Source organism: Mustela nivalis (assembly GCF_964662115.1).
Source record: "Mustela nivalis genome assembly, chromosome: 3".
Taxonomy (NCBI): Eukaryota; Metazoa; Chordata; class Mammalia; order Carnivora; family Mustelidae; genus Mustela; species Mustela nivalis.
The window spans coordinates 38,815,304-38,835,151 of record NC_139022.1 but is presented as its reverse complement, the minus strand read 5'-3'; the positions used below and the strand labels follow the sequence as shown (position 1 = coordinate 38,835,151).

At 35.1% G+C, this 19,848-nt stretch overlaps 1 protein-coding gene across 5 annotated transcripts in view; it reads right to left on the bottom strand.

The window, feature by feature from the left end:
- The window catches only part of DMXL1 (Dmx like 1), a 126,009-nt gene that overhangs the window by 12,812 nt on the left and 93,349 nt on the right, over positions 1–19,848 (bottom strand). For 3 of the 5 annotated variants that reach the window (XM_082724143.1, XM_082724146.1, XM_082724142.1), the window contains 5 exons: positions 10,999–11,085; positions 7,857–7,978; positions 7,355–7,496; positions 3,628–3,688; positions 1,718–1,845 (listed from right to left, as the gene is read on the bottom strand). In XM_082724143.1, coding sequence (XP_082580269.1) covers positions 1,718–1,845; positions 3,628–3,688; positions 7,355–7,496; positions 7,857–7,978; positions 10,999–11,085 — 540 coding nt within the window. Of the gene's footprint in view, positions 1–1,717; positions 1,846–3,627; positions 3,689–3,892; positions 4,001–7,354; positions 7,497–7,856; positions 7,979–10,998; positions 11,086–19,848 lie in introns of those variants that run through there. The other 2 variants (XM_082724145.1, XM_082724144.1) reach the window with 2 other exon arrangements.

The window sequence follows — 19,848 nt, the reverse complement described above, 5'->3', positions numbered from 1 at the left end:
ATGGTAGGCTTCCCTACACTAAGGGAGACAGCATGCTTAGCTATTGTGCTGTTTGGAATCATCATGCTTAGGGTGAATGGACAGTAAGTAGATTGTTAAATATAGGGGGTAGGTAATGAAGAATAGTTTTTTTGTACCTTAAAATTTATGCTGAAAGCTACAGTGAGTGTTAAATCTACAAAATAATTCAGACTGCAGAAGGTATTGAATGCCATGCTAAAGAATATGGTATTCTAGATACAATGAGGAGCCTTGAAGGGCTCTTGAAAAGAACCAGTAATGAGATCTCCCTTATAGTGTGGTTATATAACTCTATTATTAGTTATACAACTGTGTTGGCAATATGAAGGATGCATTAGAAAGCTAAGAATTGAGGTACAGAGCCTAGCTAAGGAGCAATATAGTATTGACAACTAAAGTAGAAAAGCATAAGCACTGAAGTATACATTATACAACTGAAATTACAGTGGAATGCTAAAAGCTTCTAGATTAAGTCCCCTCAACTTCCCACTAAGGAGCAAAGAATGTTGCCAACTGGTATTAAGAAACCATATACTCTCAAAAGTTTATTTCATAGCTACTTGAAAAATTATCATCGACTTTTGTGAAATGGTAACACTGCTCAGTGATAAATGTGGTAGGCAATAAGACTGCAACACACCAAGATACAAACAACACGTGAGGAGAGTTAAAGGTTTGGAAGTTGAGAGAAAAGGCAAGGCAAGATGGACCATCTGTGAGGGCACTGTGTCTTTTTAGTGAAGCATGGTTCTGAAGACAAAGAGCAGGCTGATGTCCCTATAATTGTTGTTTAAAGTGATAGTGAGATACTGGGGGTACAGAGAGGCAGTCTGAAAAAAACAGGATTATGGGAAGTGAGGACAGTAAGAGATATTCTAGAGCAGGGTTGAAAAACCATTTCTTAAACGGTCATATAGTAAACATTTTAGCCTTGCCATCTATAAAGTCTTTGCTTTCCTGGACTCTGCTATTGTAGTGGAAAGGTAATTATAGAAAAGAAATAATGAGTGAGGTAGCTGTGTTCTAATAAAATTTTACACACAAATAAAATGTAGCTAGGCCATGATTTGTTGATGCCCTGCTCTAGACCAGTCCTCAAAAGCTTAATGTAGGTACAAATCACAAAAGTATTTGGTTAAAATGCAGATGTTGACTCAGTAGGTCTGCAGTAGAATTAATCTGCTTTTTTTTTTTTTTTTAAAATATGGAATCCTTCACAAATTTGTGTGTCATCCTTGCTCAGGGGCCACGCTAATCTTCTCTGTATCCCTATTTTAGTATTATATGTGCTGCCGAATGGAGCACAATAATTTGCATTTTTAATAAGCTCCCAGATGTTACTTGCTACTTGACCATACTTTGAGTAGGTTCCAGAGGACAAAGAAAGTAGAAATATTTAATCAAAAATATATTTGGTGGTCCTATAACAGTTGGTCCTTAAGCATCATTAAGTGAATTTTAATGGATATATATACACACATATACACACAAAACATGCATACCCATAAATAAATGTTCCAAGAAGAATGAAATGAATGTAAGTATTCTTTGAGAAGACTTTTATAAAAGAAAAATCCATATATAAATAATTTATCATTACCTCACTCAACTGCTCTCTTCAGAAACACAGACTAGTAATATTTATAAACTTCCAAAATAATCAAGCCCTCTTCCCATTTATATTTTTATATACTACCTTATTTCCTTGGTAGTTAAATCTCATTCTAGTAACTCTTGAATTGCCACCAGATCGAAAACAGGTTATTTGTTGAGAATGGCCCCATTCAAACATTCGGACACTTCCGTCTTGAGCTCCTGTCAGATCTGCATTATAAAGGGCAAAAATTGCAAATTTATTACAGTCATCTTTGGAAGGTTTATTTTTGAATCCAAGTGAAGACCTTTATGAAAGAAGCACCTTTGAAATGAATCATAGTCAATTTACATGAACTTACCTTTGTCATGAAATTTCGTTTCAGTATTTTTAATCTTAAAAACAGTTTTTTGATGTACTTTCATTTGACTCAGAATATACTCTCATACTACATAACAGAAGCAATTAAATCAGACCTCTGTAAATTTTACTTCCTTTTGAAATTATCTTTTAATAGTCTTTGAAATGATCTTTTAATAGCCTTTAATAAATACTTTATATAATAACCAGTTAACAATTTCTGGGTGAACTAAAGAGTCACTTCTTATCAGTCCTACTATTAATGTTTAAACTTATATATTTTCTCTGGAAAAAAAAAAAAGACTGTAGAAAGTCTTGAATGTTATGCACAGTAAAGAAAAAAATCACTTCTGATAGTTATTCTGACTGACTGACCGGATATCTCAAATGTGTTGTTTCACTGAGGAATGTGAATAAGCTAAGTATTATTAATTCATCACTTTGCCATTTACTAATTTTGTGATACAAGGAAGCTTATTTAATCTCCATGAACCCATTTCAAATTGTCCTGAAAAAGGGGAATAATGATATGTAAGTTATGAGATAGCTATGAGAAGTAAACAAGATAATCCATATGAATCATTTAGAAATATGCTTAACATGGACCACTCAATTTATGTTAAGTATAATTATCAGTAGTAATGATTCAATGCAGTAAAAACACTGATTAATTTTACATTATTTCACACCTTTAGGATCCGTAATAGAAGTTGCTCTCTTCATTTTAAATACATAGCTCTTTTGAACCCTTTTGTTGGACACTGATATGCAATTTTGGTAACAGCTGCTTGTACTACTTAGGACAGTGAAGTAGAAAAGAACACTGGTTTTGTCAAATATATCTTATCAGAATATCTCTCATTTTAAAAGTAGTATAATTTTTTATGTTACAAAATTGAAGGAACATGAATGTTTTTTAATTAATAGGTGTGGTGCTTATTACTGTGTGGGGGGCAACTTGATGAGAAGCACAACTTAAAAATCATATTAAGAAAACTTGAATATTGAGATGCCAATATGAATGCTGATTCTAACGCACAAATATTTTTAAATTTGTCTTTTTTGTTTTTACTCTGTTTCAGTATGTCCAAATAAATTCCCCATTGATTAAGTTCTTTGTTAAAGGAGAAAAACTTTTGAAATTCCCAAGAATATTAACTGACAATAATATATCTTCCCTGAGAGTGTAAGAACTTACTAGTAACTACTTCCTTTGCCTACTATTAGTGTGTCTGATAAAAGGCAAACTGACAAAATATTAATAAAATACAAAGTAACTATGATGAGCCAATAAATGACCAAGGTACTGTTCTGATCTATGTAATAAAAGATGGGAGTGATCTCATTATTAAAACAATTAATTATGACTATAGCTTCTAATTGTATGAAGTGTCCAGAAATGTCCAAAACTTAAAATGTTCTAACTTAGAAATATGCAGTCAACATAAGTAAAGATTTACTGCATCAAGTTAGCCTTCTTTATTAATTCAGGAAAATTTCTTTTTCTATTGTTATCCAATTTTGAAATGTTTTTATTTGCTAGCAGACACTCTCTATTAAAAAAAAAAAGTAAAATAGCTGACTACCTTTCAACTGAAACTAAAAACCTGCTTTAAATTCCTTAGAACACTGGCTAATTATTATCAACTTACAGTAAGGAAGAGTTGGATGAGAAGTCATTCTTCTGACATTATTAATGGCTTTCTTAATCATCTGTTAACAAAGAAAAATCATTCTTCTATAGTTACAATAAAAAGTAGGATTAAAAATACAAAATGTGACAGGTAATTCAAATAACATTTATTTATTTATTTTTATGTGATTCCTACTGAACATTGTGGGTGCTAAAAATACTAAATGTAATAACAGAAATTAAATTTAATAGCTCAGCTCTCTCATGTTTAAGTGTACATACATTTTCAGCATCATTGACTAGGCTCTAAGAACAAATTCACCTTGAGAATTTAGTCTTACCTCCTTTCTTGTCAATTCTTTTCTGATCCCATTAATTTTATTGGAAAAATCCTGAATAGTACAAGGTTAAAAAGATAGGCAGAAGCATGTGAAAAAAACAAAAAAAAGAGGTAAACAGAAAATTGTATAAATTTTTAACTGATAGTGTGGAACTATTCGTCCATTTTTTTTAATTTATCCATTTTTAAATCATGTTGTGAATGATTTAAGTAGCCTGTCAAATAAGAATAAGTGAAATTAAAGAGATAATTTTAATTACTAGAACAATTCCTATTTATACAGCACCATAACTACAATTATATGTTATCCTAAGCTTCATAGTATCAGTCTTGAGTAGATTTTTTTGTGTTGTTCTTGTGGATTTTAAATTGTCCATTAGACTAAAGTCGTGAGTAAAGTGGGGACTAGGTAGGGAGGAAGAGAGCTGGCAAGCATAAGTGCTGAAGGACAGAAACACTGAAGGATGGTTATGGTTGTAATTTTACTACAAAACAGCAGAAGTTGGTTATAAAAGTATTCTTTTTTTGTTAGAATTAATAATTCAATAAAGCAACAGAATTAAGAAAATGTTTCATTAATTCTTCACAAAAAACCAAAAACCTGCTGAATGTTACCTCTGTTTAGCAAACTTGATATTGAAATCTCATGTTCCTTTAATTAAAGAAACGCCTAAATATTCCTATTCATTTACTTTTCTTTCTGACTAAAATATCAAAGTAAAACCATAAGCAAAAATACAAAAGCACAGGTTTAATAAAATTTCTAAGAGCATATGCAGAACATATAAAGGAAAGAAATCATAACTTATTTTAGAAGATCCTTATAAAAAAGAACCACCTGATTGTTTTTCAGAGTCCATAGTCTCTCATGGTTCACCTCCCCTTCCAATTTCCCCCAACTCCCTTCTCCTCTGAAAAACAATCTGAGGGGAATGAAGTGGTGGGGGGGGTGGGAGGTTGGGGTACCAGGTGGTGGGTATTATAGACGGCACAGATTGCATGGAGCACTAGGTGTGGTGCAAAAATAATGAATACTGTTATGCTGAAAATAAATAAATTTAATTAAAAAAAAATTAAAAAAAAATAAATAAATGCAAAACAAAAAGAACCACCTGATAATACCAATGTCTTTTCTTGAGGACAGAGTGGGACCAATTAGACTAATTATCCTAACAAATCACAATGTTCCCCTCCTGAAAAGGGGTTCTACTAAGATGGAGATAGAAAGGAAATCCTATCCTAACAAGAATGACAAAGGTAAATTTCTGTGTTATAACGCTTTGGAGTAAAAACAAGTATTTTCTGAGCACTGACCATATGATAAATGCCATTCTAGTTAGAGATCATCAGTGTCTAAGGCAGTCATAACAATCTCTCACACAGTTTCCATTACAGAGTATGTTAAAAAAGATAAATAGTGAACAGATCATTTCAAAACTGACACAGGCTATTAAAGAAGATAAAATGGGGGATAATAATGACATACAGAGTGACTACAGGTAGAGTGGGGAAGGGCAGATGCCTTCACTAGAGAAGCAAGGGAAATCCCTGGGAACCTGACCTGAGATCTGAATGGTAAAAGAAAAAAAAAAAAAGAACATTTGAAGCAGAATGCAAGGCAAAGGCTCTGACAGGGCAATGAGCTTGATGTTCTCAAGAGACTTCTTGAGTGGCCTCTCAAGGCCACTGTAATTACAGCAAAGCGAATCAGGTACAGAATGAACAGAGATGAGGCTGCAGAGGCTGGCAGGGGTTAGATCACAGAGGACTACAAAGGCCACCTTAAGGACTTGTTTTTTTAAAGTTGTATTGGGAAATTAGAAAGTTTTAAACACCAGAGTGACAACCTAAATGATCCTTTAGAAAAGAGCAACTCTGGCCACTGTATCCAGAACACAGGGAGCAAGTGTGGAAGCAGAGAGACCAGCAAGATACTGTTAAAGGAAGAAGTTCATTGTATTCTCTGAAAGTGGAGTTGGAGAAATTGCCCGTTATTTCTTTTTACATATTTTGTATATTCTCTTTAAGTTTTCCTTTAAAAGAAGATAATATCAGTAGGTTTTAGAAGTGAATTTTAATGTATCTGTCAGTCGGAAAAAATGAACTATAAATGACCAAGACAGTTCACTTGAATAATTCCTAGATTGCTTTTCAAACTCTTCAATACTTTGAACACTCCTACCTGAAATCAGTGAGCTAGGTAGGAGGAATAAAAGACTTTATTATAAGCTCTACCAAAAATCTGAGATAATGACCTAAGTTAAATCACTAGACCCTTCTGGATCTTAAGTTTCATCTGAAAAATGCTAAGTAGGAGTAATTATAACAGCTATCTCAACAGGTATCTCAGAGCATAGTAAGGTTATATGAACAAAAATAAGGTTTTATGAGCAACAGAGGAACTACATTAATATAAAATACTATCAGGTATTATTAAGGATGATTAAACATTTATTAAAATAACTACCCTTACTAATTAGTAAAAAAAAAAAAAATTAGTATGTGTGTTGGTGGGGACGGAGAGGCCAAGAATAGAATTCCAAAGAATTCTATAAGAATTAGGAAACTAAAAATAACCACACCACCAGAAAGCCACTGAAAGAATTACTGAATAGAATTCCAAAGAATTCTATAGGAATTAGGAAACTAAAAATAACCACACCACCAGAAAGCCACTGAAAGAATTACTGGTCCTGGGATTCTATGACTCCATGCATCATTAAGTATTAATAAAAGAATCTCATTGAGGGATAAACATGGATGACAACTTAATCAGAGCTCAAGAAGATCCTCTGACAAAATACAAACAAATAACTGTGGCTATGTTCCAATAAAACTTTGCCTATAGATAATGAAATCTGAATTTCATATAATTTTTTTGTGTCACAAAATACCATTCTTCTTTTGACTTTTCTACCACTGAAAAAAGTCAACACTACTCTCAAGCACGTTTACACAAAAACAGTTTGACTGACAGACTACAGCTTGCTGATACCTGATTTGTACCAATAAGTTTTAAATAATTAAATAGAGCTCTTAAAATACAGCTCTTTCTATTTTAAATTATTTTTTTAAATAATTTTTATCTTTTTCATATGAAAATACATATCATTCTTCATAATCTAAATTTATAATTTTCAGCAAGTATGACTTACTAAAAAGTTGAGGATTTTTAAAAAATATGTTTAAATCACCCTTTAACTATTAAAGTAGAGGGGGGGAAAGGGACAGTTAAACACAGTATTTTTACTTTGTGTGGGGGGTTTGTTTTTGTTTTTGAAGTAAGCTCCATGCCCAGCATGGAACTCAATGCGGGACCTGAACTCACACCCTGAGATCAAGTCGGACACTCAGCTGACTGAACCATCCAGACACCCCTATCCACAGTATGTTGAACTCTACATACCACAGATGCTCCTCTGCCAGTCTGTGTACTGCCAAGCCAAGGCATGTTGATTGGAGTGCCGGGATTGCTATGTGTATATGGGGTTGTACCCTGCACAGCTGTTAAATCATCACGAGCATGTATAACCAAGAAATCTTCTGATCTACAAAAGAACATCAACCGGAAGGAGAGCAACCCATTAGTTCTTCATGTCTTCCTTTATTCCTGAAAGCTCTAATATATGCTTTTGTATTTCCTTCTAAAATTTTCTTCAGCTCTTAACTCCTAACTCGGAAATAGTACTTCATCAATGTGAACAATTGCAGAATCTCTCACATTACTCTCTTCTAACCCCCAGTTCCTTTCTTTAAAGTGCCTGCCACCCCTTTTCCATTCTGTATCATATCAGTATCCACTATACTCACAATCTAGGAATACTCCTCTAAAAATCTTTTGGAAGTTATAGTTCTGTGGATATCATTTAACACAATGTTAATGAATTAAAAACAAAGTATAAAAGTACCCTTTGGTTTCCATTTCAGCATCATCATCTACCCAAGTATAGATTTGTGTAGCTAGAATTCCAGAAACATCCAGTTCTTGAACATCATGGCTTGATGCAATTGCTATGCAGTTTCTATTTGCCTGAAAAACAAATCATATCATAATTTTTAAATAAAAAAGCACAACATGTATATGGGCCACTTCTAAAAATGGAAACTACAAAATAGCCCATAGAAACTTTAGGATGCAGAAAAGACAGCATTATCACAAACGAATACTTAGAATTAATTTTAATAATTAAATCTTGAGTGTAATAACTATCCGCTTGAGCTTGGAGATATGTTTATGTTCTAAGAACTGAAGAGCATCTAACACAAAGCCTCCTCTAAATGGTAATGCATGTACCACTTTATTTCTTCTCCCAGCACTCTCTCTCGGGTCTGCTAGTGTGGTACAATCTCCCTAAGGTTTACACAGTTCTGAAATGTGGAGGGAGGTGCTGGATAGAAGCTCTAGAAGGTAGAGAGAGATAAGGAACATCAAACTAAAGAAATAAAAGTACATTATTCAAATAAGATAGTATCGCTTTCACCTAAAGCTTTTCAGGCTTAAACAAGAAAAACAGAATTTGGGAAAGGAATATGTGAAAGATACAGGGGTAGACAGAAAAAGAGTGGGGAAAGTTTGTCAGAATAAATGATAAATTAAAAGATGGATACTGTAGGGACACCTAAGTGGTACAGCCGTTAAGTATCTGACCCTTGGTTTGAGCTCAAGTTGTGATCTCAGGGTCATGAGACAGAAGTTCAGTGCAGAGTGTGCTGATGTCTCTCTCTCTCTCTCTTTCTCTCTCTGGCTCAGTTGGTTAAGTGTCTGCCTTAGGCTCAGGTCATGACCCCAGAATCCCAGGATCAAGCCCCTCATTGGGCTTCCTGCTGAGTGGTCTGCTTCTCCCTTTGCCCTTCACCTTGCTTGTGCTCTCTCTCTAATTCATAAATAAAATCTTTGGGGAAAAAAAAGGTTCTCTCTTTCCTCCACTCTCTCCCCCTCCCCCACGTTCTCTCTCTATCCTTCTTTAAACTAAATAAATAAATATTAATTTAAAGAGTTGGTCAGATTAAATGATACAAAATTTTAAACATCTATGAACTGAAAAGAGAAAATAAAAATGTTGACAGCAAAGAGAAAATAGGATTAACATTTCCATTATGTAAAATGCTAATACAAAAGCAAAAGGAAAAAATGAATACTGAGACATAAATGGAAAAAGGATGTAATGAGACTGCTTAGAGATAATTCTCCACAGGTCTCTCTGTTTCTGCATGTCTGGTGAGTGACTTACTGACTGCTGTTGGTTCTGCAGAATGGCTATAAGCCTATAGCATCTCCCTCCAGATCAAAGGGCAGGTAACCTAATGTACATTAGAGAAAATTAAGGTTCCCTTAACTCAGTGTTCCTTTCGTATAATACAACCTGCAGTTATCATTTGGCCCCCTCCCCGCCACTTGTGGTAATATTAACACAGGGAACTACAGCATAAATGCTGATATTCTGGATAATGCTTCTGTTATTAGTAATAAATCTTAGACCTTTCACAGTTCTTAACACAGATAACTCACAACTAAACAAATGGAAAAAAGTTCAATCTCATCAGCATTTTAAAATAATGGAATTTAAAGCAAAAGGTATTATTTCTCATCTATAAACTTAAGCTGTAAAATGATAATCTGGAGAAATAAAAACTAAACAGGTACACTCTTCTTGCACAGTGAACAAGAGATTTTATATAATATGTGGATGACTGTTTATTACTAATTACTTATATATATCCAAAAAAAAAAAAAAAAGAAAAAGAAGTGAGCTTGTTTTATAGCACAGAATATTTAACATCATATTTTTTTCAAGGGAAGGAAGATAGCTGTTGGGTGCAGACAATAGCTTTCTATTTGTATTGACATATACTATACCATATATTGCACAGATGCTATAACATGAGAACTGTCTGGTTAAGGGGCTCATTCCAAACCTAACTGTCTTCAACAGAACTAGTAACTATTCAGGGTTATGTATGAGAGGGAAATGAGACAAAGGATATAGGGAAAGATGAGGGCAGAAGGATAGAGGAACTGTCTAGGAGAAATGAAAGGAAAGAAAGATATTTCATAGGAAGATGGAGAACCAACTGGTGAAATAATTCTGAATGCATAATGCCGTAGGGTATTTATTAAAATAATACTCAAAAATTATTTTAAAGTTAGGAATATGTGAAAAAGGAGATATACGTAATTATGTATAGGGGTGTATTTGTGTGTGTATGCAAGTAAAACTGTGCAGCAAGGCATTTAGGGAAGAAGGAGAAAGTGATTAAAGTAAATTCTTTCTTAAAGATTTATTTATTTATTTATTTATCTATCTATCTATCTATTTATTTATTTATTTATTTGACAGAGAGAGAGAGAGAGAGATCACAAGTAGGCAGAGAGGCAGGCAGAGAGAGAGGGGGACGCAGGCTCCCTGCTGAGCACAGAGCCTGATGTGGGGCTCGATCCCAGGACCCTGAGATCATGACCTGAGCTGAAGGCAGAGGCTTAACCCACTAAGCCACCAAGGCACACTAAAATAAATTTGACTTAGGATGACTGTATATCTAAGGCTATTCTTTTTTTAAGGGGCTCCCAGACAGCTTTAAGGAACATGTTATGTAGAAGACTAAGGAATATAAAGAAGAAACTAGTTACACAGCTAATGTAGCTATAAGTCAATGGGTGAGAATTGCTGTAAGTCATGTAAAAACCTGAATTTGATCTAATATTAACAACCACATTCAATATATTCATAGAAGGAAAATAAAAAACTTTTTTTTAGATTAAATGCTTTAATGTGTTGTAGAAATTCTAAAGGCTATTGCATATATAAATATTTGATATTTCTTTCTGTTTAGTAATAAAACATCACTTTATCTGCTACATATCCAATAAATTTAATTATCAAACAATATAATCATTTTATAAAATAAAGGAACTTACTCAGATTGAAATTTAGGCAGTGAGAATTAGCTTTGGGAAAGAGAATTACTAATACTGAATAAGCTGACATAATAGTAGACATTCTTCAACAATGAATACTTAATAATCAAAGAATAAAAAGTCTATGCACTTACTTTATTAACAGCAAAGGCAGTAATGATATCAGATTCCTTGTGAATTATTCTTGCTTTACCTCCAGGATATCCCAAGTCTGCTTCTATCTAAATGGAAGGAAAGAAAATATAAAAATATAGTGATTTTAGTCATAGAAAAAAAAAACAGTATATCCCAATTTGTCATTTAATACTTGCATTAATTATTTCAAGAAACTTTTTAGACATTTCCTAGCCAAAGGTACTGTTTTATATGTTAATTATCCCTAAAACAAAACTAATTTGACCAGGGAAATTTAAATTTTTTCCAGCTTGGCTTCCCATATATAAAAAGACAGTTTATACAATATACAACTTCATTAATTATGTTCCCAATAAATTAACACAAATGAATTAACTTTAAAGGATCAAGACATTCTAATTATTAAAAAAAAGATTTGTTTGCCCTATATCTTAGTATTATAATCCTTGGATAATATTTTGTAAATATAAGAACGTCAAAAGGTAAATATTTTTAGGTTTTGCATACCAAAGAGGATCACTGTTGCTATTAGTCTTTTTTTTGTTAAACAACCTTTTAAAAATATAAGGACCATTCTTATTTCACTGCCTATACAAGAAGAGTCAAATATGGCCAGCTGAATATAGTTTACAGACTCCTAGTCTAAAACAACTTTTATTTTATAAAAACAAAAAAACAAAGAAGAAAAACAACCTGGAACCCTGAAAGGCATAGTAATTTACCCAGGTCAGTAGTCATTTTAATAGATGAATAAATCACAACTCGATATTCTTTAGTTGAGGGAAATATATCAACCTTCTGCTTACCCCAGAGAAGGTATATGCAAGGCCTTTGAACACAGAGGAGAATACTGTATAAAACTAACATTTACTAAAAATAAACAGGTAAAAGGAGGAGACAATTATTAACAGTTAGAAATGTTAATAGGATATTGCTTCATCTTATTTTACTGCCTAACCTTCAATCTTTAAAATGAATTAGTATAAAAGAGTTCACAACACATTTTGAAGTACAGAAGTTATTAATTTGACAAAAATTTAACAAAATTGAGGCATCTGGCTAGCTAAGTCAGTAGAGCATGCAGCTCGTGATCTCAGGGTTGGGATTTCGAGCTCTAATTTGGATATAAAGATTACTTAACAATAAATTCTTAAAAAAAAAAAAGAATATAACAAATACAATTCCTGCAAAGTTTAGATAAAAACATCACCAATGCTTGCCCATTGTTTGACCAACAAAAGTGAGTTAGCACTATTTTTTAAAATGGCAAATAAGAAGGCTGTTGAATGGCAAAGTTGAGTCTTAAAAGATAACCAAACCCAGGTGCCTGGGTGGCTCAGTGGGTTAAAGCCTCTGCCTTTGGCTCAGGTCATAATTTCAGGGTCCTGGGATTGAGTCCCACATCCGGATCTCTGCTCAGCGGGGAGCCTGCTTCCCTTCCCCCTCTCTGCCTGCCTTTCTGCCTACCTGGGATCTCTGTCTGTCAAAAAAAAAAAAAAGTTAATCAAACCCAAATAATCTTATATACAAACAAAACTCACGGCCACTGGATATAAAGATGTCAAATATATTCTAATCTAAAATATAGTCTGGGTGGCTCAGTGGGTTAAAGCCTCTGCCTTCAGCTCAGGTCATGATCCCAGGGTCCTGGGATTAGGGCTCTCTGCTCAGCAGGCAGCCTGCCCCCTCCCCCACGCCTCTCTCCTTACTTGTGATCTCTGTCAAGTAAATAAATAAAATCTTTAAAAAACAATCTGATAACAAACATAAAACAATTTCAGTGCTTGGCAAACATGCGGGTGATTTCAGGGTCAACTTCTTTTCTGAGGAAAATCTTACCTCTGGCTACAAGAGCCTCATCAAATGTACATAATGTCAAATTCTGTAATTTTATGACAAAATCCCAACTTAATTATCTGCCTAGTATCTAAAGCATACTAAATGTCCACTACTGGATTTTGAAAAAATGGAAAGAAAGACAAATGATATTTGCAGGCCACAGAGGAATATGTTATTTGCTGGTAATGGGTAGGTGAGGGGGAAAATATTCATTTTACCTGCAGAGCTTTTTCAAACTTTACATTTATGGGAAAGAAAGCTCGAATAAGCATAAACTTAAAAATCTTCTTCATTGTGAAAATACATTCTTGTCCTCTCATTACTTAGATTTAATAAAACTTTAGTTTGTAATACTGTGGCCCCAAGATCACCTGTGTGATAATCAAAGAGGGGAGGGGAAAAGAATGATGTTTAGCATCTCAAAAGCTTATGCATATTTAATTTTTTAAAAAATTTTACCTATTTATTTGACAGAGATCACAAGTAGGCAGAGATAGAGGGGGGTGGGGGAAGCAGGCTCCCTGTGGAGCAGAGCCAGAGGGGGTGCGGCTTGATCCCAGGACCCTAGGATCTTCAGCTGGGAGCTGAAGGCCTAAGGCAGAGGCTTAACCCACTGAGCCACCCAGGAGCCCCTGCATATTTAATTTTGAGAACAATAGCAAGTAGTAGGAAATGACCTTGGAGACCAGGCAGGATTCAGCATGCAAAGGGCCTTAAAAGCCTTAATAAAGAGTTCAAATTTTATTTTAAAGCTAGGAAGCCACTGCAGGGTTTAGATAATTCTGGATGTTGTTGAGGCAAAGTATACAGAATGTGAGAATGGCTGCCAGATCAGTTAAGAGGCTACTTCAGCAGCTGGAGTGAGAGGTAAAGGGGGATTTGATTAGGGTAGTAGCAATGGTGGTCGTGATTGGAATCACGATTCAATCAAGTGGTTGGAATTAGGATAAATTTTGCTAATGGACTGAAATTACAGTAAAAGCTAAAAGAGAAAAAGCAAGGATAACTTCTAGATTTCAGACCTGATAACTGGGTGAGTGAAGGTACCATTTAATGAGACACAAGTGAAGAAAAAGTGGGGATTTGGATTAAGATTAGGAGAAGAAAGAAAATTCTGTGTTCAGACGTTCAGGGCAAGGTAGCTCTTAGATTAATAAGGCAAGTCCAGAGTTCAGGAAGTGATTTAAGAGTTATAACTTAAGAGCTAGCTGTGGATGGTATTTAAACCATGAGATAACATGAGGAGAAAGTAAAGACGGAGAAGAGAAAAGCTTAGAGAACTAAGTCCTGAGACACCCAACGTTTCCAAGAAAGGAAAAAGATAAGCCAATTCAAGATGGAAGTAATGTAGGGAAAGAAATACTGACAGAATAAATCCATATTACAGGAAACAGTCTGACAGAAGAGGAAACATTCTCCAACTATGAATATTTAATCATTAAATATGATGTTACAGAAACTAAGTGAACCAAGTTTCAAAAAGGCAGCTTCGGTCAACAATACCAAAGGATACTGAAAAACTGAATTAAAGGGAAACAGAACTGACTACTGAATTGAGCATCCTGGAAGTCAAGGGTAAGTGACTTTGACCAGTAAAATCTCAGTGCAGTGGGCTGGAGATAACAGGTAACTACATTAGAGAGGCATGTGACATTGATGAATAGGGAGGGAAGTCCATTGGGGAAGATTCACAGGGGCATTCAACTGAATTGATAATGTTTTCTTCCTTAAACTGGGTGGTTCCTCCACAGGGTATCTGCAACATTACTCTTAAGTCTTCTCTGATGATTTTTAAAGATTGTATTCCTTTATTTGGCAGAGAGACATCATAAGTAGGCATAGAGACAGGCAGACAGAGGTGGGGAAGGAGGCTCCCTGCCAAGCAGAGAGCCCCATGTCGGGCTCGATCCCGGACCTTGAGCCGAAGGCAGAGGCTTAACCCACTGAGCCACCCAGGCGCCCTGATGATTTTTATAGTGAATTCTATAAATGAATTTTCCTAGATGGGGGATTACAAAAATGGGAGAGTAGCAAGATTCAAAGCTAGGTTTTTTGGTTTTCATCTGAAAATAAGACAAAATATATTTGTTTATGCTAAGAATAATCTAAGAGAAAGGTAACTATTTATCAGGGTAGAGGAAGAGAAGATAACTACTGAAGCAAAGTCCTTGGGTAGATAAAGAGGAGATAGGATCAATGTATAAATGGAAAATCTGGTCTTGGACAAAAAGTGACAGCCTATGTACTGTTAGAAAAGGCAGAACAAAGTATCTGCATATAGAGCAGAAGTTAGATTTGGGGATGAGAAGATTAGTCTAAATCTCCTGCACTTATTTTGATGGCAAAATAAAGTCACCAGTGGCAAACAGCAAGGAATACTGGAAGTTTAAGGAAAGAGGGAAAAAGTGGGGAGAATGGAAAAGAGAACAAGAAAACAAATTTACTACAGAGTCATTAATTTTGGTTGTCAGGTAGTTTAGTTTGGGATTTGTGGCTGTAAATTTCAATGCAAGCCTCTGGGGTTTGTGCTTTTTCTTTACCCATGTTCAGCTATTTGGGTGAATATGTCACCAGCTAGACTCCAAGACCTTACCTTTATGGCCCACTTGCTTACACTCCCCCACCTCTGTCCCACATTTTTTCTTCAGCTCTTCTTTCCCCCTTATCTCTTAAGTCAAGCCAAGGGAAAGCAGAACTGCCCCTCCAGCAATAGTGCCTACCTTGACAAGACCTCCAGCTGGCCCAGGCCACCCAGACCAGTGTGATCTCAACTCCCCACTTCTGCCTGAAGAGATGGACCACAGAGTTACCTCTAGGATGGGGATGATGGGATGACTACCTTTACCCCATTTCCTTATCCCATTTAGTACTAAACCTCAGCCCAAGGAGGAGCACATGCCTCATCTGCCTAACATACAACATGTGTATGGGCAGGTTTCCTTAAGGTGCACGAGTGACCTTATGCCCATTTCTACACAGGATGACCAGACTTTCCCACCTAAACATGCATTCTAATTCTAAATAAAAGGAACCCATCCACCCTTGCTCAGGGAGGCACAGCTTTGGAAGCCTTTACCCACGATCTCCTTATCTGCTGCAAATTGATTTTTCTCTATGCCATAACTCAACCGGGAGTGTGTGACTCACTGAGAATGGAACTCAACTTTGGTTCAGTTACAATGGCACAGAGTAGACAAAAAGCTACATGTAAACAGGTTTGGGAATATTCAAGGCAGAGAGAGAAGAGCATAAAAGGGTTGAGGGTTTCTATAAAGGACTGATCATAATGATGGATCATGAAATCTAAGGTAGGCAAGGAAGGAAGTGGAAACACAATATGGTCAGCTAAAAAAAGAGAACTTGCATGTGCTAGGAATATAATTTGCTAAAGGCCATACCATATAAAATCATAGTAAAAAAAAAAACCACCGTGAATATGCTCTTAATGTAAAAGTTAATGTAAACTTTATAATGTAAGGTTTCAGGCCATGCTTTAAAATTTGATTGGGCTGGATATGTGAGGAAACAAGAATCTAAATACTAGTGCTAAAAGAGATTTTAAGAGATTATGCAGATCAAAAAGTAGACACAGAATTACCATAGATTCCAGCAATTTCATTTCTGGGTATATAACTAAAAGAAAAGCAGAGACTTGAACAGGTACGTATATATCAATGTTCACAGGAACATTAGTCAAAACAGTCAAAAGAAGCAAAGAACCCAAATGTCCATTGACAGAGGAATGGCTATACAGTTTATGCGACGTATACAGAATGGAATACCAGTTGGGCTTAAAAACAAAGGAGATTCTGATACATACTACATACTACATACATACTAAAAAATAGTAACCTAAGTGAAAGCAGCCAGTCACAGAATGACAGATACTGTATGATTCCATTCATACAGATACCCAGGGCAGGAAAATTCACAGAGACAGACAGACAGATCTGGCTGGTGGGCCAGGTGAGGTGGGAGGAGAAAATGGAGAGCTACTGTCTAATGGGGACAGTGGTTCAGTATGGGAAAATGAAAAAGCTCTGGAGATGGGCAGTGGTGAGGGCTACACAACAATAGGAATGAACTAATGGCACACAACGGTATGCTCAGAAGAATTAAATGGTAAAGTTTATATGTATATTTTACCACAATTCAAAAAAAAGAAATTTTATACAGGACCTGATCTAAATAATGTTCAGGTTCCACAGAACTTCCTTTAAGAACTGAAGAAGAGAGGACCACAACAAAGTAAATCCAGGACTTTACTACTGTTTAAATTAGAGCAGCCAGCATGTTTAAAACTATCAACCCTAATTTTATACATTAAATAAAGAAGGCTTCAAGGATGTAAGGAGCTCAAGGTCCCATAATAGATCTACAGAAAAGCTGACCTGAAACTCTAGGTCTCATTGGTGATTTTCAGCTACTATCACCTTCTACAATGTGAAGGTGAACATTATAAATTACTTCAGCACTACTCTAATGATATAATAAAACAAAACATAAAGTAAAAGGAGATCTAAAGAGTATCAAAGGAATATTGCAAGGAAATCAGACGCTTGCAAGTGAACATAAAAGAACACCAATACTCGAAATATTAGGAAATAAAAATATTCAGGAAGTAATTTTGTTTTCAAAACTAGCAGATAAATGAAAGTTGACATCACCATAGATTTTACTGTATATTAAAAAATAGGGGACTACTATGAATAATGTTATACCTATAAATTTGACACTTGAAGCAGATAAATTCCTTTGCTTTTAAATTTTTATTTATTATTTATTTTAGAGACGGACAGAGTGGGGAGGGGCAGAGGGAGAGAGAATCCCAAGCAAGTTCCATGCCCACCACAGAGGCTGACTACGGGTTTGATCTCAGGACCCTGAGATCACGACCTGAGATGAAATCAAGAGTTGGACATTTAACCAACTGAGCCACCTATGTACCCAGACAAACAAATTTCTTTAAAGACATGGACTACTAATGCTCACTCAAGAAGAAATAAGTAACAGATATAGACTTACCCTATATCTGTTAAAGAAACTGAATTTGTGGATATAAAAGACCAGATAGTTTCTCTGGTGAATTACACCAAACACTTAAGTAAGAAATAATACTAATTCTACACAAAATTTTCTAAAAAATTGAAGAGAATATTTCCCAACTCATCTTGTGACTCCAGCTTTAGTTTAAAACCAAAAAAGAGGGGCGCCTGGGTGGCTCAGTGGGTTAAAGCCTCTGCCTTCGGCTCAGGTCATGATCTCAGGATCCTGGGATGGAGCCCCGCATCCGGCCTCTCTGCTCAGCAGGGAGCCTGCTTCCCTCTCTCTCTACCCGCCTCTCTGCCTACTTATGATCTCTATCTGTCAAATAAAATAAAATATTTAAAAAAAAAACAAAAAAAACCCCAAAACCAAAAAAGAACTCCAAGACATTAAGAAAACCATTAACTAATATTCCTCATTAACATAAATGCAAAAGTTCTTAACAGAATTTTTGAAAGATTTATCATTAAAAAACAACCAAACACACACATCATGACCAAAGGAAGCTTGGTCAGAGAATGAAAGGTCGGTTTAATATAAACTAATCCATCATCCTATTTAGCCATATTTAACAAACTAAAATAAGAACCACATGAAGACCTCAATAGTAGCAAAAAACAAAAACAAAAACAAAAAAACCACCAACCTAAAAAGCAAACAAACAAAAAACCCCACAAAAAACAAAAACATGTGACAAAATCCAACATCTATTACTGATTAAAATCTTTCAACAACTAGGAACAGAAAATCTTCCTCAACCTTATAAAGGATATCTAAAACAATCCTAGAGAAAACAGCATACTTAATGATCAGCAACAAAATAAAAATGTCTGCTTTTACCACTTCTGTTCAATAATGGACTGGAAGTTCTATTCAGTACAGTAAGACAGTGGGAGAGCAGTATAATGATAAATAAATCAATGGTCCAAAACAAAATCCATGATACATATATGTCATTTGGTTTTTTTTTTTTTAAGGGAGGAAAAGGCAATTTAGTGGAAGAAAAGATAATCTTTTCAGAACACAGTGGTGAATAACGAATACACAGATTAAAAAAATATTAAGGGCAATCCATACTTTGTGCCATATAAAAAAAAGACTCAAAAAATTTTTGGTAGGATTTAAACAATGCCTTTGTGTTGTGATTTCTTTGTAGGGCAGAACGTTGGATTTCTTTTTCATTGGAAAGTTGCAGTAATGGAAGTAATCTTCACCAATTATAAAACTCAAACTAGAGCAAAGCAGGAGAAAATCTTTGTGACTTTAAGCCAAAGCCTTCTTAGATATGACACCAAAAAAAGGATGTCCATACACAGAACAGATTTTGATGAGGTCCATTGTGTCCATTAAAAACTTCTGTTTAAAACAAATTGTAAAGGGAGTAAGACACGCAATAGAGTAGGAGAAAATATTGGCCAATCAGCTATGACTTATATTTAAAATAGAAAAAACAACTGTTACAATTCTATTAAGAAAACAACCCAATTAAAGACACATTTGAAAAGATACTTCAACCAAAAAGTCCTACAAATGATAAACAAGCACAGGAGAAGATGCACAATGCAAATTAAAACCACTACACACCTACTGGAATGGCTAAAATAAAAAGGTTGAGCATGCCAGGTAGTGGTGAGGAGGTAAAGCAACTCAGATTTCATGCACTGCTGCTGGGGGGGTGGGGGTGGTAAAATGGTACCAGCACCTTGGAAAATACTTGAGCAGTTTCTTAAAAAGTTAACCACACACCTACAATGTAATCTGCCCTTCCAGTCCTAAGCATTTGCACAAGACAAATGAAAGCCTATGCCCACACACAGAGACTTGCATATGACGATTCTGAACATTCTTAATTTGAAATAGTTCTGAAATGGGAAGAGCTCAAGTGTTCACCAACAGGTACAAAAATAAATTATGGTACAGCAATTCAATGAATACACTTCAGCAATAAAAAGCAATGCATTACT